General features: G+C 44.0%; 2 protein-coding genes and 1 non-coding gene across 6 annotated transcripts in view; 1 reads left to right on the top strand and 2 right to left on the bottom strand.

The window, feature by feature from the left end:
• FBXO31 (F-box protein 31) overlaps positions 1 to 414 on the bottom strand; it is a 37,633-nt gene extending 37,219 nt beyond the window's left edge. For 3 of the 4 annotated variants that reach the window (XM_049864404.1, XM_049864403.1, XM_049864401.1), the window contains exon 1: positions 65 to 414. In XM_049864404.1, the coding sequence (XP_049720361.1) occupies positions 65 to 395 (331 nt within the window). In that variant the 5' untranslated portion in view covers positions 396 to 414. The remainder of the gene's footprint in view (positions 1 to 64) is intronic. The other variant, XM_049864405.1, reaches the window with a different exon arrangement.
• Positions 415 to 899: 485 nt separating this feature from the next.
• Positions 900 to 972, bottom strand: TRNAM-CAU (transfer RNA methionine (anticodon CAU)). The gene has a single exon. It is a non-coding gene; the product is annotated as a tRNA-Met (tRNA).
• A 12,478-nt stretch (positions 973 to 13,450) lies between these two features.
• On the top strand, positions 13,451 to 25,815 carry MAP1LC3B (microtubule associated protein 1 light chain 3 beta). The gene is made up of 4 exons (XM_049864426.1): positions 13,451 to 13,599; positions 21,088 to 21,143; positions 22,804 to 22,910; positions 23,995 to 25,815. The coding sequence occupies exons 1-4, from the start codon at positions 13,560 to 13,562 to the stop codon at positions 24,167 to 24,169; spliced, it is 378 nt and encodes a 125-aa protein (XP_049720383.1). The 5' UTR covers positions 13,451 to 13,559; the 3' UTR covers positions 24,170 to 25,815.
• Positions 25,816 to 27,003: the final 1,188 nt, after the last annotated feature.

The following is a 27,003-nucleotide window of genomic DNA, read 5'->3' on the forward strand; positions in this document are numbered from 1 at the left end:
CGATCTGTGGAGGGTCCCCTCCCAGGCCCCAAGTCATCCCCCACGCGCGTCTGCGGGCACTCACCCTCCCGACAGCGCCGCCTCCAGATGGTGTCGGTGTGCAGAATGCGCCGGAACTTGGTGCAGACCTGGGCCAGGCTGGGCAGGTCGGTGCCGGGCAGCGAGGCGAATATCTCCACCAGCAGCTCCGGCGGCAGCTCCAGCAGCGAGCAGCGCGGGGCCGAGGGGCCCGGCCTGCTCCCGGCCAACGCCGCGCCGGCCTCGATGCGCTCCTCCTCGGGGTCCGTGTCCGGCTCGCTGTCGGCCGACGCAGCCTCGGCAGGGCCTCGGCGGTGCTGGCGCCGCCGGCACCCCCGGGACGGGCCCACGCCGCAGAGGCGAGCGCACACCGCCATGCCGGCAACTGACAGCGACGCCGCGCCGCTCTGCGCACGCGCCGCCCGCCGCCAGCCCGGCCCCGGGGGGCGTGAGCGCGCCGCAGAGCCCCGCCCCCGGGCAGCCGAGCTCCGCCCCTGGGAGCCTAGCCCTGCCCCCGGGAGGCCCCGCCCCGTCCGCCCTGTCTACGGCGTCCGCCCCGCACCCGCGGGCCTTCCAGGCGACGGCCGGGTGGGCCCTCGGAGACCTCTCGTCGAGGGTGGTCACCCTGCTGTCGAGCAGTTCCGGGGACCCGATGCCTCTGTTTCCGCCGTGGGAGGACGCCGGCCCCAGACCCCCTCTCCCCGCCTACAGGCATACACTGGGCTTCGAGCCTGCGGCCCAGACCCGAAGCTGCACGCCTTGCAACCACCGGGAAAAGGAGCTGTCTCCCAAGCTGGACAGCGAAGCTTCGTTGTTGCTTGGAAACGGGGCGCGTTCTTACAATGACCATCCACGGCCATAGCCGCAGCAAAAGAGCCGGATGCCCCGTGTGAGGATCGAACTCACGACCTTCAGATTATGAGACTGACGCGCTACCTACTGCGCTAACGAGGCTCCTGGGTGGCCCACGCCGCCAAGTGGCCTTTGCATACCCTCACCGCTGCCAACGAGGGACTGTGAGAAGGAATTGAGCCGAAGGCAAATGGTTCTAGTTCCTTAAGGTTTCATGTACGAAACAGAAATTCTTGTGCCTCTTTCCCAATGAGTTAGAAAGGCTGCAAGATTTTATAGCGCTCTTTTTTTTTTTTTTCCAAACTACACTCAAGCCCACTGACACCTGAACTGCACCTATTTGTCCTTTCTTTTGATCTAGCTAAAACTGACATTCAAAAATTTCTGCTCTTATGACGGCGAAAGGGGGAAATCACCCTAGTGATGGAATTGTGGCTCTTCGGTTCAATGCACGACCTGCCCCCCCAGCTCTGTAGTGATCTCGTGAGGTTATGTCCTATTTACCTGTTTACGGTGTGTGTGTCCTAAAAGACAAGGTACAATTGGAGAAGACATGGAAAGTCCTCAGCTCGCGGCCATGGCTTCATCTTAAACGGCTCTCGATTTAGTATTTCTCTTCCCATTTTTGTAAGGGAGGACGAGAGATTGTTTTTATGTGAGTTTATTATGTTTTGCTACATATAAAGTAGTTGGGAAGATCAAATAAGACACTACAAGAAAGGCACCTGCAACAACCAAAACCAAACCAAACCCGTTGCCGTCGAGTCGATTCTGACTCAGAGCGACCCTATAGGACAGAGTAGAACTGCTCCGTAGAGTTCCCAAGGAGCGCCTGGTGGATCCGAACTGCTGGACTTTAAGGTTAGCAGCCTTAGCACTTAACCAGTAGGCAACCAGGGTTTCCACCTACAACAAACATGTACAGCTAAATACATTTCTTTCACTTGAATACACTTGATTTATTTCTTCAACCCATTCTGAAATTAAAATATTTTTCCTAGTATATGTACAGTGTCTCTGGAAAGGTACACAAGGAACTATCTCCAGAGAGAAAAACTGAACTGGTGAGCAGAATTTTCACTGTATATCCTTTTCACCTTTTTGTTCTATGTGGATTTTTGTTTTTTTTCTTTTTGAGGGGAAGGGGGACTTTTGGCATTAGCCAGCACTATTCATGTCAATTTTGTATTTTTTAAAGTTTTATTGTGGTGAAATGTATCTAAGAGAACATTTGCCATTTCAACCATTTTATGATAAAAAAAAAATTTGGAAAGGAATAATGTTGATGGTTGCACAACATGGTGAATTAATGCCACTAAGTTGTACACAAATGTTATCTCTTTTTAAATTAATAAAATTAAAAAATTTAACGGTATAACCTTAAAACACTTGCCCTGGGTTGGACTGCCTTTCTCATCATAAAGTAGTATAATCCATAGAATTGGAGACTGGCCCAGGGTATGGGATGATTGTAGAAAATGGCTCTACAGCTGGGGTCTACCCAAGCGGCTCTGATCAAAACTTATTTCAACATCCTGTAGGGTTGAAGGAGTTGCTCTCAGTCAAAACCAAAGCTAAGAATCCACCGGCCACCCCACTGTTTCTGGGGGAGCGTCAGATTTTGCTAATCAAATAGAAAATTATGCAGACCCTATCAGTTCCTTAGAAACAAGGATGGTGAGACTTTGTCTCACTTACTTTGGACATGTTATGAGGAGGGACCAGCCCCTGAAAAAGGACATCATGCTTGGTAAAGTAGAGGGTCAATGCAAAAGAGGAAGACCCTCAATGAGATGGATTTACACAGTGGCTGCAACAATGGGCTAAAACACAACACAGCAAGGATTGTGAGGATGGCGCGGGTCCTGGCAGTGTTTCACTCTGTTGTGACATGGGGTCGCTGTCAGAACTGACTCAACGGCACCTAAGAAAAACAACGTCAGTTCCTTGGGCCAAGCCTCCATGTATTCCTCACTATTCACTACCACCTCCTCAAGGAAGTCTAGGAATAGAGGAGAGGATTGTCTACCCTGGTCCATAGAACAGTGAAGCAAATCTTCTGACAAAAATAACAATACAAGTGTACCTTAGCTCAGGCCTTCATCACTTCATGTTCACACAACTGAAAAACAAGACCTAATTGATCTTCCTGCATCTAGACTCAAAGTTTTCAGTCTGTCCTCCAAACTGGTGTCAGAACTCTCTTCCTTTAAATAATAATAAACAAAAAGCAAACTCATCATGCTACTCATCTATTTAAAAATGTTTACTGGTCCCCTGTTGATTCCTTTTTGGGACACAGGGAATACCTCACAATGTGGTCCCAATCTCCCATTCTGGCTTCATCTCAACATACCCTCCTAAGGTGGAGTTATCCAATTCCTTAGCCTTTCCAAAACTCTCCATGGCTTCTCACATCTATATGACTTTGCTCAAGCTATTTCCACTGCAGTGAAGACCCATCTTCAACTCTGCGCCTTAAACAATCAACACCCCTTCCTCCTTGTCCTCAAATGTGCCCTCCCCTTCTCAGAAGCTTCCTGACATCTTCCCATCAGAGGATTGTCCTTTTATTGTGAACAACATTATCATATAGTTTCTTACAAACACGTATTGCCTTTTGTACCAGCCACACTAGATGTATCCCTGGTCATGTGATGTGCTAACATATATCATGTAATCAATGAATGTTTACTAACTGAATGAAAAAAAAAAAGAATAAACTGGCTAAAAGGGTGAAACCAATTGGATTTAGAGAACACTGGTGGACTATTAGGACACACTGGTGGCAAAGTGGTTAAGTGCTACAGCTGCTAGCTAAAAGGTTGGCAGTTCAAATCCACCAGGTATTTCATGGGAACTCTATAGGGCAGTTCTACTCTGTCTCATAGGGTCTCTATCAGTTGGAATTGATTCGACGGCAATGGATTTGTTTTAGGGTTTTTTTGGTGGACTATTGGTTTGTTTTTTTTTTTTTTATTGGAGCCCCGGTGGCACAGTGGTTAAGAGCTCAGCTGCTAACCAAAGGGTCAGCAGTTCAAATCTACCAGCCACTTCTTGGGAGCCCGTGAGGTATTTCTACTCTATCCTATAGGGCTGCTATGAGTCGGAATCTGCTTGACAGCAGTGGGTTCGGTTTTTGTATTTGGTGGACCATCAACCAGACTGAGTCAAATGAGAAAGGACCTATGCAAACAGAAAGGCATCAACAATTCCGTAAATATTTACACAATGCCTGACCAGACTATGTTCCATGTTCGGTGGGAACCCGTAGACTCTAAAGTGTAGTCCTCACCGCTATTGCATTTCATGTATTTTTTTTTTTATATATATCTGTCTATCCTTTACTATGTGTCAGGCTGTATATACTAGGAGCTGGGTGTGAAAAGATTAATAAAACACGATTTTTTTTTTCTTTAGAAGAGCTTAGAATTTATTAAAATGTCAAAACGATTTGGTTAAATTTCCATCTTTAGAAGAATGGTTAAACTATTCTACATTCATAATTTGGACGGTGCAACTAGGCTGTTAAAATAATGTGTTGTATGCAAAAGAAGAAAAAAATGTGAAAATATGTATTTCTGTAGGTAAGTCTATGTGGATGTTTATGCTCAGGAAGAAAACACACCAAATAGGTAACAGTGATTATCTCTGGGACCATGAGGAGAATGGATGGTGATCAATAGAAACTTTAGTTTTATCTGTACTGTTTACATATTTTAACAGATATATGAATCATAATCTATGAATACTGATGAATTGTTCACATATTACTTGTATAATTAAGAATAATAAGAAAAGACATGAAAATATAAATAACAATGTTTAAATATTAAATTGGTAGTATATGGTAAATTCTAGGGGAAAAAAGAGATTATATAGGCTAAAGGTGAGATTACTATACTACTACTAGCCTCAGAAAGGTGGGTGGGAAGCCCTGGATTAGATGTGACTAATAATACATGGTAACATCTACAAATTGCAAGAGGCAGTTTATTTGTAGCAAAACATAACACCTATTCCAAGCAGTAGTTGGAAAGATCAAATAAGATACTACAAGAAAGGCACCAGGAACACGCATATACTAAACGTATGCACTGAATATATGTTTATGGTTGTCACTGATTGCATCAACATTTATTAATTACACACCTGATATGTCCCAGGCAGTATGCTCTGTACTGGGGATAAAATAGAGAACTAGTAGTTCCAACTAATAACACCTCCATTGGATACCCTGCTGTCTAGTATGTAAGGCAGCCATTAAACAAATAACCACACAGATAAATACATAATTAAAAATTACAGTAAGTGCTATAAGTAAAGATTGTAACAAGATTTTATAGCAGAGAGACCAGAGAAAAGTTCTTTAAAGAAGTGACATTTACAAAATAAAGTATGGGTTGGCATCAGCCAAGAGAACACTTGAAGGAAGAACGTTCTAGAAGGAGAGAACAGCTAGTTGTCCCTGACAAACTTGTAGGCAAGGCAAGGAGCTTGCAAGGCAATGGCAAGGACAAAGGCAGGAAGGAGCATGACTGCCCAGAGATAAGGAACTCAGTAGGCCAGAGAAGAACTGGAGCAACATTCAGGTCCGGGAGTGGTCTGAGGAGAAGTTGAATCCAGAACTCCGGGAACACCAGACTAAAAATTCATGAATTTGGGCCAAGAATGCCTTTGACATTTTCTGAATTCGAAAATGGCACAGTGATGAAAGCGGTGCGTGAGGAGCCAACTCAGGCTTCAGTGTGCAGAAGGGTGTGCAAATTAATGGAATGCAAAACGAGTTTATGTGGGATTAGAACACTTTAATTTCATAGTTTTAGTATTCAATATGCATAACTGAAAATGTAGCCAGCACATCAAATCTATGATTGCGTGGACGTTACTACTTATGACAAAGCTACTTTTAAATACTGTAAGTAAAAACTGAGTCATTTTAAAGAAAATGTTAACTATAAATAATGCAGATGAGGGTGATACGTGATAACCAAGCTTGAAAAAGCACTGAATTAGGGGAGAAAAGACTGACAGCAGAAATAACAGAAGGCTGTTACAATAACCCGCCTGCTGAAGGATTGAATTAGTGCTTATCTTCAGAATAGAAAGAAAAGAACGGCTGTGGGAACTTGGGTAATATATGTTGGTGGAAAGGAAGCGGAAGGAACTCTCCAATTGCCCCCTGAGAGAAAGGTGTAGCAGCAGTCAGCTTCTGTAAAGATTGACAGCCTTGGAAACCTTATGGGTCACTATGAGTTGGTATTGACTCGACAGCGGTGGGCTTTTTGGTTTATTACACATTGAACCCTGAAAAGTTTATATGTCCCTGAAACATTTTTACAATCCCTTGTACAGAACTGCATCCCTCGCAAAGAAAAACAAGGCAGACGCACTTGTAAAATGAGGAAACACTAGACAGAAAAGATTGTTTTGACACTATAAGGAGGCTTTACAACAATGAAATCTTTGTTAGGGAGGACTGTAAAATCTAAGGAAATACACAGACTATACAGCAGATTGGCCTCAAAGTTCATTACTTCAAAAGTCACTGAAAGTAGTATTTCTTGGACTTCAGAAAACCGTGTTAACTTTACGGGTGCTGGTTCTCAGAATCCAGATGTTAGAAAACAGCATCTTGCCCACCGCTTGGAAGAAAAAAGCACACTAATGGAAAGAAAAGAAAAATATTCAAAGGCTAAGCAAGATGCTCACAGTTTAAAACAAGAGGGTCCAGGGAACATCAACAGTTGTACACCTTCCCCAGTCCCATAAGGGGGCAAAAGACGGGAAAACAGTAAGCTTTCCGAGTTCGTTTAGAAGCAAACAAAAAGCCCTGAAAGCTCAGCCATTTCCACCAGTTGTTATCCGCTCATTTCAGAAATAACTTCAGATTATATGGAGGGTTTATGGTCATTTTACCGCATGTACTAGTTTTGTTTTTTTTTTTTACTAGTTACTAGTTAGCTGATTTCCGCAGTTGTAACCCAGAAACAGAGCGGAAACCCTCAAGAGGACAGTGCTTTCTCTCGGATGCTACTAATTCCCCTAAGAATGCAGTAAGGACATTCCTAAACACTGCAATCTATTGAGGTCAGCTTGTCAACTGCAAAAACCTCCTGACTGAACCCTTCCTGGGAATAGCTCTGGGTGCTTCTCTTGAGCAATACTTGTTTGTCGACTTGTTCTGAAGAGCAAAGCCATAACACTACGACTGATAGGACAGCTGGCCAATAGTAGCCCGAACAACAAAGCCGGTGTGGCATCTCTTCCAATCAGAAAGCGGAGAGGTGGGTGCGGCCAAGAAGGCTTGGGGCGCTGAACGCGCTCCTTTGTATGACTTGCCCTCCATGTTGAGTGTGGCTAAATAGCTCTGCTGCGCTGTGTGCTGCGGCGGGGAGGGGGCAATGATTTATAAATGCATCTAGACAGCCTGACTTACAACCATGTTACATCATAATTGCTAAACATCATATTCTCTATTTTTAGCAGTTACATTACCTTCCTACCCCATACCTTCTTCCTTACGGTCATTTCATGTTATGAGTAAAGGAATATTGTGAGACTTATTTAAAACTGACACTGCTTGGCTTCCCAAAGAAGGAATAATTATTTGATAGTTTAAAAGCACTATGAGGTTCCTAGAGAAAACACGAACTTAAGATGAAAAACGTGTTTTTGCCATCCTGTTTATATGGATTATTTCAAGGATGAGTAATAGAGATTTATATTATTTGTTTAAAAATAGATCATACTATGCTAATATTAACTAGCTTAAAATAATTCATGAATAATATTAATCTACCGCCCTGGCTGTTGTTCACCACGTTTCTATTAAACTGCAATCTCAGGGCACACGAAATGTTTCACATAGACTCAGGCATACTTTCAAAAGGTTCATGATGTTGCTTCTTAATTTACATTTATTTACATGTAAATGTAAATTAATGCTATTTATATTTTACATTGACGTTTTGTTTGTATTTTTTTATATTATTTGTACTTCATAAATATCATTTCTAATGCATATGAATGAGCTGTTCTCACATGAAGATGATGCTTATCAGCCATCTTCATACCTCAGCTGCTTTGGATTATTTTCTGAGAAACACGTAGGGATATGTGGTTTTAGATTCAAGTTGGAGTTAGAGGTTAGGGGAAGAACTGTAACTGCCACGTTCGTTAAAAACACAAAGAGGAACCCTGCCCCATCGCTACCACAACCCTTGAGGCTAATCCCCATGGTAATGAGCTCAAGGCCTGGGTGATTTGGTAAAGCTCTATGGGTGCCTCAGGGACTAGGAAAATATGAGACTCTCCTTCTCTTTCCCTCACCTCCATATGCCAGATATTGATTTTCCCTTCTCTTCTTGCCTTTGGAACAGTTACCCGGCAAGAGGGGGAAAAAAAAAAAACATTTCTTACAAAGTAGCAAGCAAGCCAAGAAAGCACTCACCAGTCAATATTTAATATTATAAAAATCCAGAAGAGAGCAACACACAGTCCCCGCTCAATCTTGCTCTCTTTTAAGACTTCAAAATTGATAATTTTGTGTTTGGCAGAAGATAAGCACATAGTAAGTGTTTACTGTTTTTTGTTTTTGGTGGTTGTCATTTTTTCAATTTTCACAGAATAACCAAGCCACAGACATCTTCCAAAGAACTCTGTCCTAGATCACATGATGGTACAACTGGGCATAAAGACCTTTCTTTGGTATTGTGAAAACCGGATAGAACATTTAAGTACTCTTTTTTACTAACTATATAGTATTACAGATGTTCAAGGTAAAGAAGGTAACCAAAAGAGTAAAAAAATAAAAAGTACAGAAAATGTCATATGCACAAATGCCATATTCTTGTGTAAACAGTGGTAGAATAAAGCACTACAAGTAAAATTAGTTTTCTGGTGGTGTGAAATATTTTTACAAGATGCTACGAAATACTTCGTTTCTTTACAAAGAAAGAAATTCCAGCTGTATTAAAACTACTTTCAGAACAATATTTCAGTATATTTTGTATGTTTCAAGTTTATAATGTATATTATTAGTACAATCCATTACTTTGTCAAACGGCATATAAGAAATGCATTTACAAAGTGAAAAGAGGAAAGCTTGGGCCTATGGGAATCTTTCAAAGTATTAGATATTCAACAGTAAAAACTACCAAAGAATCAAGTGCTGTTCATACAGAGACATGTCTGTCAGAAGTTGAGATGGGAAATAACAGTACTAATAACTAAACATCGCATAGTGATTTATATTCTACAAAACAACTTTCTTTTGCTCCTCACAAAACACTTTGAGTTCTGAAGTATTATTACTCTCTTTTTTACAATTGATGAGTCTGAGACTCAGAAAAATCATTACGGGCTCAAGGTTGCTTAGCTAGTTAGTGGTAGGAAGGCTGAAGGGTGCAAAGATGAGCAAGATTCAGTAGTTGAGAGACTAGAAAATCTCCCTCCCATGAAAACGGCAGAGACCAGTGAAGGTGGGCAGGTAATGCATCATGGCTGATTTGATAATGTATAAATCATAACACTCTATGCACCATCCAGAAGTCACTGTAGTATCATGTCGCAACAGGAATTAGGCTCAATATGGAAGACGTACAACCAGAATGCTCCTTAGAAGCAAGGATGGTGAGACTGCGTATTACATACTTTGGTCATGTTCTCAGGAGGGATCAGTCTCTGGAGAAGGACATCATGCCTGGCAAACTACAGGGTCAGCAGAAAAACGGAAGACCCTCAATGAGGTGGATTGACACAGACAGTGGCTGCAACAATGAGCTCAAGCATAACAATGATTGTAAGGATGACACAGGACTGGGCAGTGTTTCGTTCTGTTGTGCACAGGGTCGCTATGAGTCGGAACCGACTCAACGGCACCTAACAACAACATGGAGGCCTTAAGATGAAAATCATTATCCTCAGACTTTCTCCAAGGTAGGATTCTATTAAACAATCTGAATTACCGCAACATGTGATGGAAATTACTAGTGGGCAGTTTCCTTAAAAAAAAAAAAAACACTGAGCCAAGTTTGATGTACAAAAACAACTAAAAGAAACAAAAACTTAGACCTGAGAAACCACCACTATGTCCTGAATCAGTGGTATTCATAAAACGGAAGCAGTAAAGATACTATTTATTTTCAGGTTGAAATAGTATTCCTCATCAGTCCACAGGGCTGGAATAAGTATGGTTGACTAACTCAAAAGCAGCTTGGCTACTCCGGAAGCCATTCCCAGATTGAGACCTGCTTCACTTGTTTGGCATGATGGCCTGTGAAGGTGACTCATGACAGGGACATTGATGCGATCAAACTGACAGCAGTGGCATTTTCTACTGCAGAGTCAACAGTGGCATGTTGTCCCCAGGTACAGGCTGAGCACTCTGCTGGGGATACAGAAGCGATCCTACGATAACTGAGTGGCTGTGTGTCATCCAGCCCGCGTTCGGGAGCCAGGATTCCCTGGCCTGGAAACAATGTACTGTATTCCCAGGAAAGGCTTCCTCTTGTTTAGGAAGCCGCTTCCAAACAGCCCCTGCCTTTAAAGGGGATGTTCAGACACAAGTAGGAGGAGATGAGGGAACATAAACTAAGCTCCTGGGGACATAGAAAAGGACTTTTCTTTCCTTCCTAACTTTGCTTCTGGCAGTCCCAGCAGTCTGAACCAGGGCTTCCAACCGGTTTGGAATGGTTCAGTAATTACTGATATTAAACGAGGGGAGCATAGGGGTAGCATAGCAACCAAATCTGTTGCCCATCGGGATTTTAACCTGAGTAACAAACAAACAAACAGCAGTGCCCACTCAAAGACGGCGACTGACCACAGCACTTTGAACGTGTGTTGCTCCCCACAGTCCCGCCAATAATCCAATCTCCTGCAGGGAACCCGGAAGTTTTAGGAGGCTGATGTGGGAGACTGGATTATTGGCAAGGCTGTGGAGAACATCAGGCATTCAAAGTGCTGCAATTGGCCAGGCCACTGCCTTTAAGCAGGGCACCTGTGTTTGTTTCCTTTTGTTAGGTGCCATCGAGTTGCTTCTGACTCACAGTGACTCCATGTACAACAGAGGCAAACACTGTCTGATCCTGCGCCATCCTCACAACTGTTGTCATGCTTGAGCTCATTGTTGCAGCCACGGTGTCAATTCATCTCATTGAGAGTCTTCTTTTTCCGTGACTCTCCACTTTACCAAGCATGATGTCCTTCTCCAGAGACTGATCCCTCCTGATAACATGTTCAAAGAATGTGAGACAGTCTTGCCGTCCTTGCTTCTAAGGAGCATTCTGGCTGTACTTTTTCCAAGACACGTTTGTTGGTTCTTCTGGCAGTCCATGGTATATTTAATATTCTTTGCCAACACCACAACTCAAAGGCATCAATTCTTCTTTGGCCTTCTTCATTCATTATCCAGCTTTTGCACGCATGAGGCAATGTTTGTTTCCTACTTGGGTTCCCTGCAGGAGATTGGATTATTGGCAGGACTGTGGGGAGCAATATACATTCAAAGTGCTGCAGTCAGTCGCCATCTTTGAGTGGGGCACTGCTGTTTGTTTCTTAAAAAAATAATAATAATAAAATCCCAATGGGCAACAGATTTGGTTGCTATGCTACTCCTACGCTGCCCTCGTTTGTTTAATATCAGTAATTACCGAACCATTCCAAACCGGTTGGAAGCCCTGGTTCAGACTGCTGGGACTGCCAAAAGCAAAGATAGGAAGCAAAGTCCTTTTCAAAATTCACTGGGCAACAGATTTGGTTGCTATGTAACACATAAACTGCCCTTGTTCACCTTGGCTGTGAACTGGTTGGAAACCCTGGTAAACAAACCTCTTTTACATTACCTCAAACACATTACTTTGTGTTTGGGAAGGAGGCTGTGGGAGCTGCTGATAAAAAAAAGCCAGCCCTCACTAAAGTTGACCTAGCTCCACCCTATCTCTTCTAATCCTCTCTGCAACCTTGCCAGGTTCTGTCTCTGGGATAATCTCTGAGAGAGGATTTTACAATCTTATCTCTGGAAGCAATGGGAGATGTTAAGATTGGCCTGGCTTCTCTGCCTAGGAGGCAATGGGCGTTTTGTGGGTTGTCCTGGCTGCTGTAGGGCTCCTGGGATTACTTCCTGAGACGGTACCCAAAGACAGAGACTAGTCTTGCCTCAGGGTATTTGCCTGCACTTTCCCCCAGAGCTCACCCTGAGGGCCGTAGGTGCCCAGCTAGTCCCTGATCAGTGGTGCAGCCTTCAAGACAGTGATGTCACTAGGGTTGGTGTCACCCCCCCATGGACCTCCTCCAGTACCAAACTATAATCTTTGTAATGTGGTTTGTATTGTTACTTGTAAATTGTAATTCCTGTATGTCACTCCTTTTCCTTTACTACTTTTTTTCAAAAGGTTATTGATATAGGTTTAGAAATAATACCACAATTAAAAAAAAAAAAAAGGCCAAACCCGTTGTCATCCAGTCATTCTGCCTTATAGCAATCCTATAGGGGTCTGGGTATAGGACAGAGTAGAACTGCCACCTAGGGTTTCCAAGGAGCAGCTGGTGGATTCAAACTGCTCACCTTTTGGTTAGCAGCTGAGCTCTTAGCCAGTGCCATCAGGGCTCCAATTACCATAATATTGTAGCTAAAACACCAGAAAATTTGACAGAATCAGCAACTGTTAAGAACACAGGCAGCAAGGAAAACAACAGCAGTGCTTGTAGTGCCTGCAGACAAATCACGTGGTTCCAAGCAGTCACTGGGTGATAACGGCTGGCAGCTCTTACCAGGGAGCATTAAAAAAAAAAGCTTTTTTTTTTTTTTTTAATGCATTTAGAAGGTTCAAAACGTCATTTAGCATGCAGTTTTAGACTTGTAGCTATATGGATACATGCAAGCTAGGCGTCCAAAAAATCTTTTTGTTATTATAGCTACAGGGATATTTTAGTAAAAAATAATGGATTTCTCTGAAACGGCACAAAAATCTGATAGACAATCATTCTGATGTCACTCCGTCCGACAGTGACACTCAGTGTGGTCTGCACCCCCCAGGCCCCCCAGTCACGGCCAGGCGTTGGGAAGCTGCGGGGACCCGAGGGAGGCCCGGCGCGGCTGGGAGAGGCCTGAGGGCTGGGCACCACCCGGCTGCCCCCAGGGCCGGTCAGTGCCCCTGGCCAAGCGCCCGGCGGTGCTTTCTCCTCAGGGGGTTTCTCAACCGCGAGCCAGCAGGCGACGCGGGCTTCCTGAGGGCGCGGGCGGAGGCCCTCTCGAAGCGTCAACAACCCGCCGACCCGCCTGTCTCCTGAGACCGCAGGGCGTGGATGACCCGCGACTCAGCGGCCTGCTGCAGTCACCTCAGGTGCCCGGCCTTGCCCCAGAAGGCCCCGCCCCCGCCCAGCCCAGCCCCGCCCCCAGCGCGGGTCAGCGCATGCGCGTGACTAGCTCTCGCCCTCTGCGCACGCGCCCTGCCTCGCGGAGCCCTCGGCCCCGCCCTCACCGTTGCGCGCGCCCGGCGGGTTCCGCCACGCCCGCCATGGCGTCGGCCCGAGCCGGCCGCCGGCCCCGCCCCCATGACGCGCCGCTGGTCACCTGACCCGGCTGCAGGCTGAGGAGACAGAAGGGAAGTCGCTGTCGTCCGAGTCGGAGCCAGCGCCAGACGCCGCCGAGACCCTCAGCCTCGCCGCCGCCGCCGTCCCTCGCCATGCCGTCGGAGAAGACCTTCAAGCAGCGCCGTACCTTCGGTGGGTATCGCGGCGGGCGGGCGCGCGGGCGCGCGGAGGCACCGTGGGGCCGAGCGGGGACCCCGGCCCCAGCCCCGATCCCGCTCGCGGCCGGGCGGACGCTGCCCGGCCAAGGAGGCGGCCCCTGCCCGCCCGGCGTCCAGCCCCGGGCCGCGCTCTGGAGGGCGCTCGGGGCCGGAGGCTGCGTCCGTTCGTGCCGCCGGCAGGCTCCCTTTGGAGGACGGAGGAGCAGCCGGAGAGCTCGCCCCTGGTCCTGTGTTATGTAAACGGCCGTGGGCCGGCCGCTCCGGGCTTGGACGGACTCCCTGAGGGTGTGGGTCCCAAACGGCCTACAGCCCACGGGGGAGACCGCGCCTCGAGCTCGGCCTGTCCGGGGGAGGCCCGCGGGCCGGGGCTGGGTCGACTTGGCCCGCACGGGTGGGGCTCCGCGGGTTGAAGGCCCGCTCTCCTCTCTGCTGTGGTCGGTTGCCGTCGCCAGCAGAGGTGCAGGCTCGTTGGAGAGGTGCCCTGCTTCTGGGAGCCGCAGACAGGACCGGGGGCCCCGGAGCCCTGGACGCTAAGCTTCTGACATGACAGCTCTGTTTCGAAGGGGGGGTACCCAGGCGGCAAGTGAACCACCGTCAGGTTCAGTTTTATTAACTAAAAAGAAAAATTCTTACTGATCACACGTGATCACATATAAAGTCGATACCTTAACTGAGGGAAGGAGTAAAAACGGGCGAACTCCCTGCAAGTGCGGTTTGGCAGGCAGCTGCCTCTCCCAGGGGAGACCGGATATCGCCCGGGGGCATGTGATTTTCGGTATTTAGAATTCTTACTTGTAGCACAGGGGGGACTTGGGTGTCTTTCATATTGGCTTAGAATTATATGCTTACTTTCACCCCAGTAATAAATCAATTTTCTTGCCTTTTAGATGAGAAACTCAACTGTGGTTACTGGCATTTGATTGAAAATGAAAGTAAGGCCATCATCATAATGTTTACACCTCCAGTACACAAAGGAGAATGACGTGAAAAAGCTTATTGAGAAAATTTCAGAGTAACGGTTGCAGCAGTCTTTGGATATCTGTTTTGTAGGACTTGTTGGTAACAGTTTTAGGAGTTACAGGTATAGTAAGGGAGTACTTTAGTGTTTATTCAGTGCACAAAAAACTTCCTGTGGTAATCTTTAGGAGTTTCAACAGTGATACTGTTTACTCTTATCTAGTTGCTTGGAGTCTAGAAAGAACTTAGCATTCATTTGAGCTTGGACGTGGTTTGCAGATCTCATTATTATTGATAGTTGTTTGGTATCTTGTGCCTGAGAAGCCTCAGTAATTGAAAATTTACTTTGGCCTGCTGAGCTTATCTTTTTAAGCAGCCTCCTGAGGCAGTTTGTTGGTTAGCAAGGCTTAAATGTGCCTTTTCTTGTTGGAAATTTTCTCTTTAGTGACCTTAATGAACTCTTAAATTTGTTTAGATTTTATGGAGTCCTCAGAGAGCAGCATTTGAAGTAGATTTGCTGTTGTATCTGGCTTCCATTCGCTCCCCTGCTTGCTTTTCCGCCACCAGGGCTCCTTGGTTGTGACTTAGGGTTGCCAGATTAATAGCAGAAAAATCGGTGGATTGCATCTTTTAGGTAGGTTCCCAAATACCAGCATGCTCTCAGATCTCTCTCCAGTCTTCCTGTCAGCAGCCTCAGTCACAGGTAATAAATCCACCCAGGACGGTAGCCAAAATATGACCATCACAATTAATGGTGTCAGATGCTGCCATAGTAGTTGTTGCTTAGACCCCATTTAGAGTGGGACATTCTGAATCTGTGACAAGTCCAGCTCATACTTTGTAACCTTAGTGTTTCAATTAGACACAGTGAAGGCTATGCTTGAAAACTCTTTCATTACCAAATTTTTGTTTTTTAAAAAATTCTTTGACGGCATGTGTTTTCAGTATTGGAATGCACAATTACTAATAGAATGTGTTTAAATTTTTGGTGGGTAATATGGATTTTGGGGCCCTGGTGGCATAGTGGTTAAGCATTTGGCTGCTAACGAAAAGGTCGGCCGTCTGAATCCACCTTGGCAACCATATGGGGCAGTTCTACTCGGTCCTGTAGGGTCGCTATGAGTTGGAATTGGCTTGATGGCAGCGGGTTTGGGGGTTGGTTAATAGGGATTTTGAGAAGTATGATTTGGTAATGTGAGCCACCAAAAAGGCAAGTGCCACTCTGGCACCACTGATCTGTGGTATAACAAATGCAACGGTAAGAACTAGAGAATTTTTTGCAGGCATCTTCCGGCTAGATTACATGCGGACCCTCTAGTTTTCCAAATATGACACTGAAAAATCAAAACAAACCCATCAGGGCTCCCTAACTATCACACCAAAAAGCCATAATTATGCTTGCAAGCCTTATCTCACAGAAATAAATTTTTAAAAAGGCGAAAGTTTACCAAACTAACACATCCGAGGAGCATCACCTAATAGAATGTTCAGCTTGCGCAACCCTGAGTCTCCAGCTCTGGTCTGCTGAGCTCCATGCATTTCAGAAAAGACCCACCTTGTCACTAAATACATGAGAACTGGAATAACATGCTATCTGTGAAGTCCAGAGACATAAACAGGACTGGTATACCATTAAACCACTGGTAACGAGCCATTGACTCATGGATTCGAAAATTAACTGGGGACAGTCATATGGGAAAGATGCCCTTTTCCTCTTGAAAGAAACTGTATTTGCCTTTTCCTTAGGTATTTTTAGGTTATTCTGCCATAATCTGTAAGGAAAGTAGATGGTGAGAGCAAGAAAAGATTACACAGTAGAACAAGGAATTGGCCTGGAACCCAAAAGTGGCCCTGGAGGTGAACAGGCAGGAACGCCTTCCCCCGGCCCCCATCATACTGTGTTTGCAGGCTCACCTTTCTCTTTTTAAAGATCTCAGGAGTCATCTTGCAGAAAAATATCAAGTATCATTTAATGGCTCCTGCCTTTCCTTGCTCCTCATTATGGTAAACCTTGACTATCAGCTCTGACAATTTGGAGAGATTTGTAGCACAGTACATGAGGGAGATAATTCTTTGAGAGAACGTGTTTATGCAGCTCAATACTAGCCTCAGTTAAACTCGAACGGTTCTTTCTGTTGGCAAGTAAGTGAGGTTAAGGTTAACGAAAAAGTGCACCTAACTATGCTGATGTTCCCTCCCCCCGGGGCGGGGGGGGTTGAGAGCATCCTTAACATTGAAACCGATGTTAGAGTTCACCCTCAACAACCTCTTCCTTTTGTACCTGAAGAAAACCAGTGGGGCCTGGAGAGGTGAAGGTCATGGTCCACCTAGTGGCAGAGCCTGGACTGGTACCTTTAACCTCTAACAGAAGATAATGGAGGAGCAAAATGGTGTGGATTCTTCCAACCTCGAATAGCCATCATTTCCAGCTCTATGAAGTGGACCAAGATTGTGAGTCAAGAGGGATAGTGTATCCTTGCAAATGTTTTTGAAAACTCATAAGCTTCAAAAATTATATACATGCACGTAATTTTGGATTGGGTCCTCTCGGTGTCAAAGTTTCACTCAATTTTCTTCTGGGATGCCTTCAGTTTGTTTCATAACAGATCAGTCCCCCAGATACTTCCTGTGGAATTTTATTGAGGATAGTAAACTTAGGCCTTGAGCTGCTTCATTAATAACCATAGTGTCTGCATGTCTTAGGGGAAGTTTATATGTTGGTCTAAATAAGTAGAATAAATCCTGGAAAATCTGTGTACATAAAGGTTTATTTTAAATGGCCTATGAAATCTCAAAGCAGCTTTGCAAGTGAGATATTGGTTAACTAAGAAACCTTAAGTGCCTATCACCTCTTTGTTTGCAAGGCTTATAAGGGTTCTTAGAGGCAGGACGAAAAGGAATCTGGGTGAGTATATCTTGATAGATATTTAGAGCAGTATTTGTTTCCATTTTTCAGTATTGATTTGCTTCTTAACCGTATAATGGCGCAGTGGTTAAAGCTTTTGGCTGCTAACTGAAAGGTCGTTGGTTTGAACCTCTGGAGAAAGATGTGGCAGTCTGCTTCTGTGAAGATTACAGCTTTGGAATCCCTGCGGGGCAGTTCTGCTCTGTCCTACAGGGTCAGAATCGACTCAAAGGCAATGGGTTTGGTTTCTTTTTTTAATACCAGGCCCTCTATGCTGAGCCCTCGTGGTACAGTGGTTAAAACACACAGCCACTAACATACAGGTTGGCGGTTTGAACCCAGCAGCAGCTCTACGGAAGAAAGACTTGGCAGTCTGCTCCCTGTAAAGATTTTAGCCTGGGAAACCCTGTGGGGCAGTTCTACTGTGTCCTTCAGGGTCGCTATAAGTAGGAATCCACTGGCGGTACCCAACAACATGCTGAGCTGTAGAGGTGGGTCCGTGCCCTTTAGTTGGTAGTCTGTTGAGGCAGAAATAGTAAACAGATAATTACCGCGTTGAGGAAATAATTGCTCTTATGGGCCATTGTTCTGCATTGGTAATGCCTTCAGTACCCTGTGAAAACAGCTATCTAATTAAAAAAAAAAAAAAGTGAGGTGTCAGCATATACTGTATATTCTCAATTTCTCCAGGCTTATCTGGTTTTGCCTTGCAACCGGCCTAGACTTTAACGACCTTCCTACAGGACTTTGGTGCTACTCTGTTACCTTAAAAAAGTCACTTGTCTTCTTCATGCCCCAGTGGTCCCACTTTTAATAAAAGTAATCATTCTTATCTTTCCCTTTTGTGCCTTATGTATTTTGGGGATAAATCCAGATAAAAGACATACTTAGGAATGTATCTTCATAACCCGGGGACTGCCTTAGCCATGAAATAATCTACACTGATGAAATAGAATATTTTATGATGATGAGGGTTGGTAGTTAAGTCTGGGTTGCAGGGCACCTTTTCTGGGGTTGGGTAGCTGCCCTAGGGAGAGACCTTAAAGCTGGGAGGGGTAAGAAGAGGGACCCTAAGGAGACACACCCAAAGGAGAGGGCTATTATAGCTTCAGCCTTCAGAACTACCTGAGGCCAGGGCTCACCCTGGAAAGAAAGGAGTCTTTTTTTTCTCCATCTCAAAGAGCTTAAAGCAGAGCCTTTTCCAGCTTCTGTAAGATGATAAAAATAAACATTTATTTAGAAACCCTACTAAATTCATAATTTTTGCTTGTTCTTTCTTTAATCAAAAGATACTAAAAGGTATATTGCCGTCTTAGGTTTTCATGACTTTAAATAGAAGTCTTAATACTCAAAGGATGAGATACATTTTATATTTATCCTCATTTATTGAATAGGAATACGTACTGGTAGAAATCTATGAGTTTGTAATCTTCTTGGTCTATAGCAAATATGTTTAAACTTAGTAATTTGTCTTGTTGTTGTTATTAGGTACCACTGAGTCAACTCTCACTAATGGCAACCCTGTGTACAACAGAACAGAACACTGCTCAGTTCTGAGCTATGCTCACAATCGTTGTTACTATGTTTGAGCTCATCGTTGCAGCCACTGTCGGTCCATCTCATTGAGGGTCTTCCACGTTTTCGGTGACCCTGTATTTTGCCAAGCATGATGTTCTTCTTCAGGGACTGGTCCCTCCTGATAACATGTCCAGAGTGAGACAAAGTCTCATCATCCTCTCTTCTAAGGAGCATTCTGGCTGTACTTCCTCCAAGACAGATTTGTTCTTTCTGGCAGCCCATGGTATATTCAGTATTTTTCACCAACACTATAATTCAGATGCATCAGTTCTTCTTCAGTCTTCCTTCTTGTCCAGCTTTTGCATGCATCTGAGGAGACTGAAAATAACCGTGTCTTGGTTGGGCACACCTTAGTCCCCAAGATGACAACTTTGTTTTTTCATACTTTAAAGAGGTCTTTTGAAGCAGATTTGCCCAGTGCAATACATGGTTCGATTTCTTTCTTCTTCTTTTTTTTTTTTTTTACTGTGCTTTAAGTGAATGGTTTGATTTCTTGACTGTTGCTTCCATGGGCTTTGATTGTAAATTCAAGTAAAATGAAATCTTTGACAACTTGAGTATTTTCTCCATTTATCATGATGTTGCTTATTGGTCCATTTGTGAGGATTTTTGTTTTATGTTAAGGTGCAATCCATGCTGAAGGCTGTAGTCTTTGATATTCATCAGTAAGTGCTTTGTTGAATCCTCTTTGCTTTCAGCAAGCAAGGTTGTGTCGTCTGCATAACACAGGTTGTTAGTAAGTCTTCCTCCAATCCTGATGCTGCGTTCTAGTAAAAGAATACAACCCTGTTGCACACCTTTCCGGATCCTAAACCACGCAGTATCCCCTTGTTCTGTTTAAATGAGTGCCTCTTGGTCTACGTAGAGATTTGCATGTCTTAGAAGCCGATGTAAAGAAAAAAAAACCTTGGGTGGGAACATAGAGCCTATCTGGCTGTGTTTGGATATCATGAAATTCTTTCAATCCTTTTTTTGAAAGATGATGCTAAACATTTTTTAAAAAAACACAAATGAAATTGGCAGTAATACTAGAATAAATTCATATCCATATAGTTCATAGCATCTTTTTCCTGGAAGCACCAGGACAAGCACCTTCTCAGGAAGTTCGTGACTTTGATAATTTATTTGCCAACCGTGAGAAATGTATCCTACACAGTAAGTCAAGGTGCTTTTATTAATATTTTGGTAGAAAGTTTTAGACAACATAGCTGTCTAAATTATATAGATGTGTATTGCCCTGTGTATGACATGCCTCTCCAACTAATTGTCAGCTTGTCGAGAACAGGACTGGGCTTGTTTTCCTGTATTCCCTAGAGCCTAGTACAATTGTTGGAAACATAAATGATTGATGATGTTAAAAAGGGGAATCGGGAGATATTCTCAGAAAAGTACTCAGCAGTAGACTTTGTGATTTAAACTTTGCTTTTAGGCACTGAGCAAAATGATTGACAACTCAGACAACAGCATTCTTTCCATAATCATTTTCTCTTCTTGGATACTTTCTTTTCTCAGGCATGTTGTCATTGAAAAGCTGGAAGAAGAAAGAAAATGGTATTGAACAGCCTGTGGTTTATAATGAATTCCTATACTAACTTAACAAATTATGTCAAATTCATAAAAATTGACCTGAATATTATGAGTGGTAGAAGTCCTTGGAGAAACGATTCGTTGTCCATCCCACACAGTTAATTTCCGGACCATATCTGAGACTGCCAACCCAGGGTCCCAGTCCCTTAACTAGGAACTCTGGTGTTCTGGCCTTGTGTTAGACCACCTGAGAGATCCAGGTAATCACATCTTGGTTTCCATATGCTTTGCTACTTTGTCTTGGACTTAGATACCAACATCGTCAGATATGAAATGTTCGTGTTTGATGGCTCTGAATTCTGGGAAAGATGCCTTCACTGCTTAGTTGCGCCACGGCTCAGGACGCCTGAGTTCAGACATGGAACTGTCCAGTGGAAATGCAGGAAAGAGCTGTCCGGCCCATCATAATGCATATCTTTTTTCCTTTCTTTGCAGAACAAAGAGTGGAAGATGTCCGACTTATCCGAGAGCAGCATCCTACCAAAATCCCGGTAGGTAGCCTCAGCCCTCTGTTACAGCAGGAGAGAGCACTGTTGACCTAGAACCACCCTACAGGGGCCTCCGGAGGAGTACGCAGACTCTTCAACACCATGTGCCAGTGCGGGACCTTGGGTTGAGATGTCTTAATCTACAGTTTTGTTTTTTAAAGTAACTTTTAGAAGAGATCAGTTTCCCCTCTATCCATATTTAATCACTCTTTTCTCTGCATTTGCTGCCTTAATGTTACACACTTCACAAATCAAATGTATTCATTTGGGAGGAAAGGGGTCAGGGGCTAGAACTGTTAGTGTTTTAATAATGGAAGGAAGTATTTGGTTCAAGGAAGCAGAGATGACTGCTGTGAGGTTCAGTAGTGCTCAAAATGTGAACATCACTGCAGGTCAAGGCTGCCTGACTTTGAATTGAGTAGGTGCCCCAAAGAAGTCTCTTCTTAGACTTGGCTTTTTTAAAAAGCAGGAGGTGGAGATGACTCTGCTCTTTCTTGTCACATGCAGGGGCGTCAGACGCTACTTCCTGAGGCTAGCTCATGGCTTCCTCCCAACCATCAGGCCTAGAGAGAAATGGTTCAGAAGAACCTACCTTTGCTTTCAGACAGAGCTGAAGTCAAGTCCTCGGTTTGAGGTTATTTCTAAGTGACCTTAGGCTATTTATTGAAATTGTGCAAGGAGCTGCAGCTTCCTCATCTGCAAAATGGAAAGAAAATCCCACCCCTATGGGTGTTAAAAGATTTGCATAATTCTGGGCACATGGTAGTCACTTAATGTTAGCTGAAATCACCTCTTCCTAATTCTGCAGACCACTTGGAAAGAAATTCCACCACTAAATTCTGTGGAAACTTCGCTTTTGGCTTTCTGACTGGTTATCATGCCCCAGAGAAAGGGGGAAGAAGATCTGAGATGCTGGCATTGCAGTGGCATTGTTGAGCTGGTTGTGTTAATGCTTTGAAGAGCATAAAAGGAGCAAAGATCTGTCTGCTTGGCATTTCACAACTGAATCTACAGTAAAAAGTGTGGTGTTCTCTGATTTCACTGGCCTGGCTGGATAGTTCACAGCCTGTCTTTGCACTTGGGGGTCATTCTGTGGCCCAGGGGGTGAGCCTTCTGGGTAGAGTCCTTTGAGTGTGGTCAGGGGGCTACATCTCAGAGACCTTCTACCTATTAATAGACCATGTGTTCCCTGGCGCTTTTAAGAAGCAAGCAAATAACATTTTAAAAAATATCCACTAACGTTGTACAAGGTTTGAAGTAATTGGGTGCTTTTTCGGCTTTTCCTTCTCCCCAGCCTGGTCTCTCCTGTTGAGCCAGCGTGGTTCTCAGACCATGCCCTTTAGGACCAGAGCTTCACCACAGAACCTTCCAGAATAATGCTGGTCCACCTGTACTTTGCAGGAGAAAATTACTAAGTAATTTTCAGGTTTTTCTTTGCTTGGAGTACTGCTGTGTCTCTTTGCAGGCACATGCTCATAGCTGGAAATAAATAGCCAGCCAAACAGCTGATAAACGAGCACTCTTCACAAGACAGCTCTAAGGAGACTAAGGAATGTGCTGGTTTTTAATCCCATTTTGGTATGTGCCAGGTACAACATGGGAGGCATTTTCACTGTTAAAAAATCAGCAGAAGTGTTGCCACTTTTCTGGCTTCTTTTTCTAGGTGATAATAGAAAGATACAAGGGAGAGAAGCAGCTTCCTGTCCTGGATAAAACCAAGTTCCTTGTGCCGGATCACGTCAACATGAGTGAACTCATCAAAATAATCAGGTATTGAATCACCTGTTGTGCTTTGTTTGTCCTTTGGGCACCTTCTCATTCTTTATCAGACTTACAGAGACATTTTTAGTGCAGTTCTGGTTAAAGTCTATGCAAAAGTAAAACTAGAGATCTATAAATTGCTTCGTTTCTGAAGTTTATATTTCTTACCTGCTGGACCTTGTGTCCCATCTGTATTCATTCGTAATATTCAGCCTAGATGTGGTCTCTTCTTTATCAGAAAAGTGAGAAGTTACTAAAGTTTTATACAGTAAAATTAGCAAAGTAGAATTGCAGACGCTACAATGGCAGGTTACACTGGCCTAGATCTTAGAATAGTTTTTAAATTATATTGTGAACTATTTTTCTCACATTAGACACTACTGCTGTTCAGAAAGAATACGAGTTTAAAGATGGCCTCAGTAGTGCCATAGGGTTATCTGTCATTGATTACAGCTAATACTTACCATGAATATAATCACAGAAAATTTCCTGTGCTTTAGAATATGAGATTCATCCTCAGTAGGGCATATACTTTATCTTGCCAGAAGCAGCATTTACAAAATCTTTATGCGTTTCTATATCAATCTGGGTAGGTGATACACACACACACTCCGTATATAAAACATTAGACAGACCTTTTTGTGACTGTCTTACTGTTCTTTATGTTACACTCTACATTTAGATCATGTACTACAAAGAAAACTGTCCACTATCCAGGTCAAGAAGATAGTTCTAACATGAATTAGAAAGAAAGTCTCTACTTTTCCCTTCTTCCACAGGTTGAGATGTGATCAGGCCAGGCAAGGGTGGGAATGTGCATGAGCTACAGTGCTCCCTTGCATTTCAGATGTGATCATTTCAGGGCAGTGCCATCAACAAGAGTGCTGTGATCCACCGCCTCGTTTACTCCTCAAGGTTAATAGGTGATACAGTGTACCAGTGAAACATGGAGAACTAGCCTGGAAACAAGACCACCCACCACATAAAATCTTCATAAAAACCTAGAGAGAGGCACAGTGCTCCATTCTGGATACTAGGGTGTGTAAATTGTACTGATGTGTCAATATTTCTTCCCGTTGTTTTCTTTCAATAGAAGGCGCTTACAGCTGAATGCCAACCAAGCCTTCTTCCTATTGGTGAACGGACACAGCATGGTGAGCGTCTCTACACCCATTTCTGAAGTGTATGAAAGTGAAAAGGACGAAGATGGATTCCTGTATATGGTATATGCCTCTCAGGAGACGTTTGGAATGAAATCCACCGTGTAAGGCTAGCAAAACACATCTATTCTAGAATTTTTAAACCCTTATTGAGGGAAAAAAAGGGATGTTACCAACTGAGATTGATCAGTTCATCTAATCACAGGTCATCAAAGCAGTAGTGTTCCCACCTAGGACTTTTAGGGAGTTGTTTTTGTATTTTCAAGCAGCAAAACTGAGCTCCAAATGAGCGCATTCAGCTTCAGAAAACTTTTATTATTTAACCTAGGCTATCTTGTTTTCAAATTTTAGAAGTTTACAAATAAAATACTTTGCATTTTAAGTTGCCAATAAAATAGATCTTGGAGTTATTACAATGCTCTTTTCCCCAGTAGGAACATGCAATCTGAGCAGTAATTTAAAGTCCTTCAGAGAGACACTCAGTCTTCTCTTGAGGTTCAGAGAGTCTGCAGACTTTTTACAGAAGGCTTTCTACTCCACTAGAGAAATCTCCACAAGAGTATCTTCAAACACATCAGTTGTCAAGCATAGCGCCCCCAAAACTCATTTGCCATAGTAGGTGGCACAAAGTGGGGTAAATTAAAAACACACCTCTGGCTCCGAGCTGCTGTCCAAGCTTCCTGATTCCTTATAGGAAGAATAGCAAAAGTCAACTCTTTTCCAGTGTTACAAAGTTTAATAAACACCAAGCTGTTTGTTTTGTTCTCTAGACAGTTACACATAGAAAAACACCACAGCTTAATAGGAATCTTGAATAATTTATAATTTTGTTCTAGCCCCAGAGGAGAAAGGAATGGTATTTTTTTCTATTTTAGGTTTTTTCCAATCTGAGAACTCAAACCAGTAATGGTTTGGTAAATACGCAGTTATATCAATTCCATTCTTTAGGACAGTGGTAGAAACTATATAGAATGCTAAAATGTGAAAGCATTATAATTCAGATGCACCCCTCCCCACCAAGCTTAAGTCCATGTTATATGTTAACTGTGACTAAAATGTCATTAAAAATTCTCACATTTTTAAGAGTACTTCAGTGATCACCATTATGTGAAACCACCAACATCCCCCCGTTCTAAGTGCATGTCAGTTGTGAGGAAAATGTAGCAAAAGGAGACATAAGCTCTTCACAAATGACAGGAGTTATGTATCGTTGGAGTTCACCTGAGAACAAATGACTTGATGCCTCCTGCTCCTTGCATGGGTTTACTACCTACTGGCTTCATGGGAGCATCCTTGAAAGTCAGTCCCTGTAGACTGTGTGGCAGGTCTCAGCTTATCCTTGTGTATGTAGGTGTGTGGGATCCCTGTCAGTAACCGTCACTCTGCCGGAGGGGAAGCAAAATTTCCCTGTGGGCGCTCTCCCTGCCGCTAACGGAGCTCCACTTCCCTTGACCTTCTCCTGCATGCGGCTGTCCACAGTGCCCACTTCTAATATGTGTATTTTTGCCACATTATGTAAATTCTTAACCAGCCTGTCTTGTTTTGATTGTATACATCGTTATATCTGACATTCTTGTAACTACTGTGTGATAGATAAGATTCCTATAAGCAACTGTTTGGAAAAAAAAAGAAACCATGCCGAGAGGGGTGATTTGTGACATCAGCAGGTGGTCATTTTTGTTTATAGGATCTTTGAAACATTTTTAATGAACTAAGGTGAATAAAGGCACAACGAAAAACTCATCAAAGCTCAATTTAATGGGGTCAGTGTTTGTTTGAGGCTTCAGTCCTACGCACTGCTTGTACTTTCTTAACAAGCGCATAAGCTAGTTTGGGGGTGCTGGAGCACACTGCAGATGTAGCCGCAGCGACTTCTCAGGGCCCCTTCCTCACCGTGCAAGGCCCTGCACCAGGTCACGCCTTGACAATAACTCTCCCGAGAACTGTGTTGACATGCCACAGAGTATCAGGAGGAGGGTAGATGTGTGGGGCCTATGGGTTCTGGGGGGAGTAAAGACTTGAAACATACCTGACAACAAGGTAAAACAGAGGAAGTGTGTATGTACATGTCAGAACATCACATGGTTTCTGGAGCCTCCCATGACAGCATGGGAGCGGCTGTTACTCGGTAATGCTGTGGTGTTAGTGTACTTAGTGATGTACCTGCAGGGTGAGACCAGACAGGAAGTAGCCAGCGTTGCCCACTTGACAAATTCTGGACCCAGCTCAAACTTAAGCTGTCTCTTAACGTTGGGGGCTGAGGATACGCTGCTCTCCAGAGTCGGCTGCTTGATAATGTATTGAATTACACTGGTCTTCCTGCTGCTTCTGGCCAGTGCGCTCCTTCAGGTGACCCAGAGGTCCTGGAGCTCAAACAGGACCATCCTATCAGTGGCCAGCTTCTCTCTGGTCTCATTGATCTGAGCACAGCCCCTCCTGTGCCTGGAACTGTATGTCTGTATGCACACTCTTGTCCTAAACACAGACTTGACCAAGACCAAGAGGTCTCCCAGCTGGGTAAAAGGCACCAGAATTCTACCTCTGGTGCCTGACACTCAGCTCACATCCTCAGTCCTGGACGAATGCGTCTTTAGACCGCCACCTACCCAAATGCAGAAAAAGGATTTTAGATGCCGTGTAGGTATGGCTCCTTGTTAAATTGCCCCACATAGTTACCCTCAGTTTTCTAGGTCAAAAATCGTAATAGGGTGCTTCCTCAGGGAAAAAGCCTGCCTCAATGCATGTTCACCGTGGACTGAATGTATTACTGTCAACCTTGATTTTTACGGAACCTAGAGCAGTGTTTTTAACCCCAAATGAAGCATTTACATTTATATTCTCAGCAAGGACATTTAAGAAAAACAAAATATTGGGAAGCTTTACAAGACAATGAATGGGTTCAAGACCAGGTGTCCTTTTTGCCAGTTTAGGCATAAGGGAGG

Source organism: Elephas maximus, chromosome 21 (genome assembly GCF_024166365.1).
Source record: "Elephas maximus indicus isolate mEleMax1 chromosome 21, mEleMax1 primary haplotype, whole genome shotgun sequence".
NCBI lineage: Eukaryota > Metazoa > Chordata > Mammalia > Proboscidea > Elephantidae > Elephas > Elephas maximus.

What these genes read in the sequence shown, in the direction of transcription:
- MAP1LC3B (XM_049864426.1), top strand. Translation starts at nt 13,560, where the DNA reads ATGCCGTCGGAGAAGACCTTCAAGCAGCGCCGTACCTTCG. An exon ending in AGCATCCTACCAAAATCCCG is followed by an intron (nt 21,144 to 22,803) that starts GTAGGTAGCCTC and finishes TTCTTTTTCTAG; the next exon opens with GTGATAATAGAAAGATACAA. An exon ending in GAACTCATCAAAATAATCAG is followed by an intron (nt 22,911 to 23,994) that starts GTATTGAATCAC and finishes TTCTTTCAATAG; the next exon opens with AAGGCGCTTACAGCTGAATG.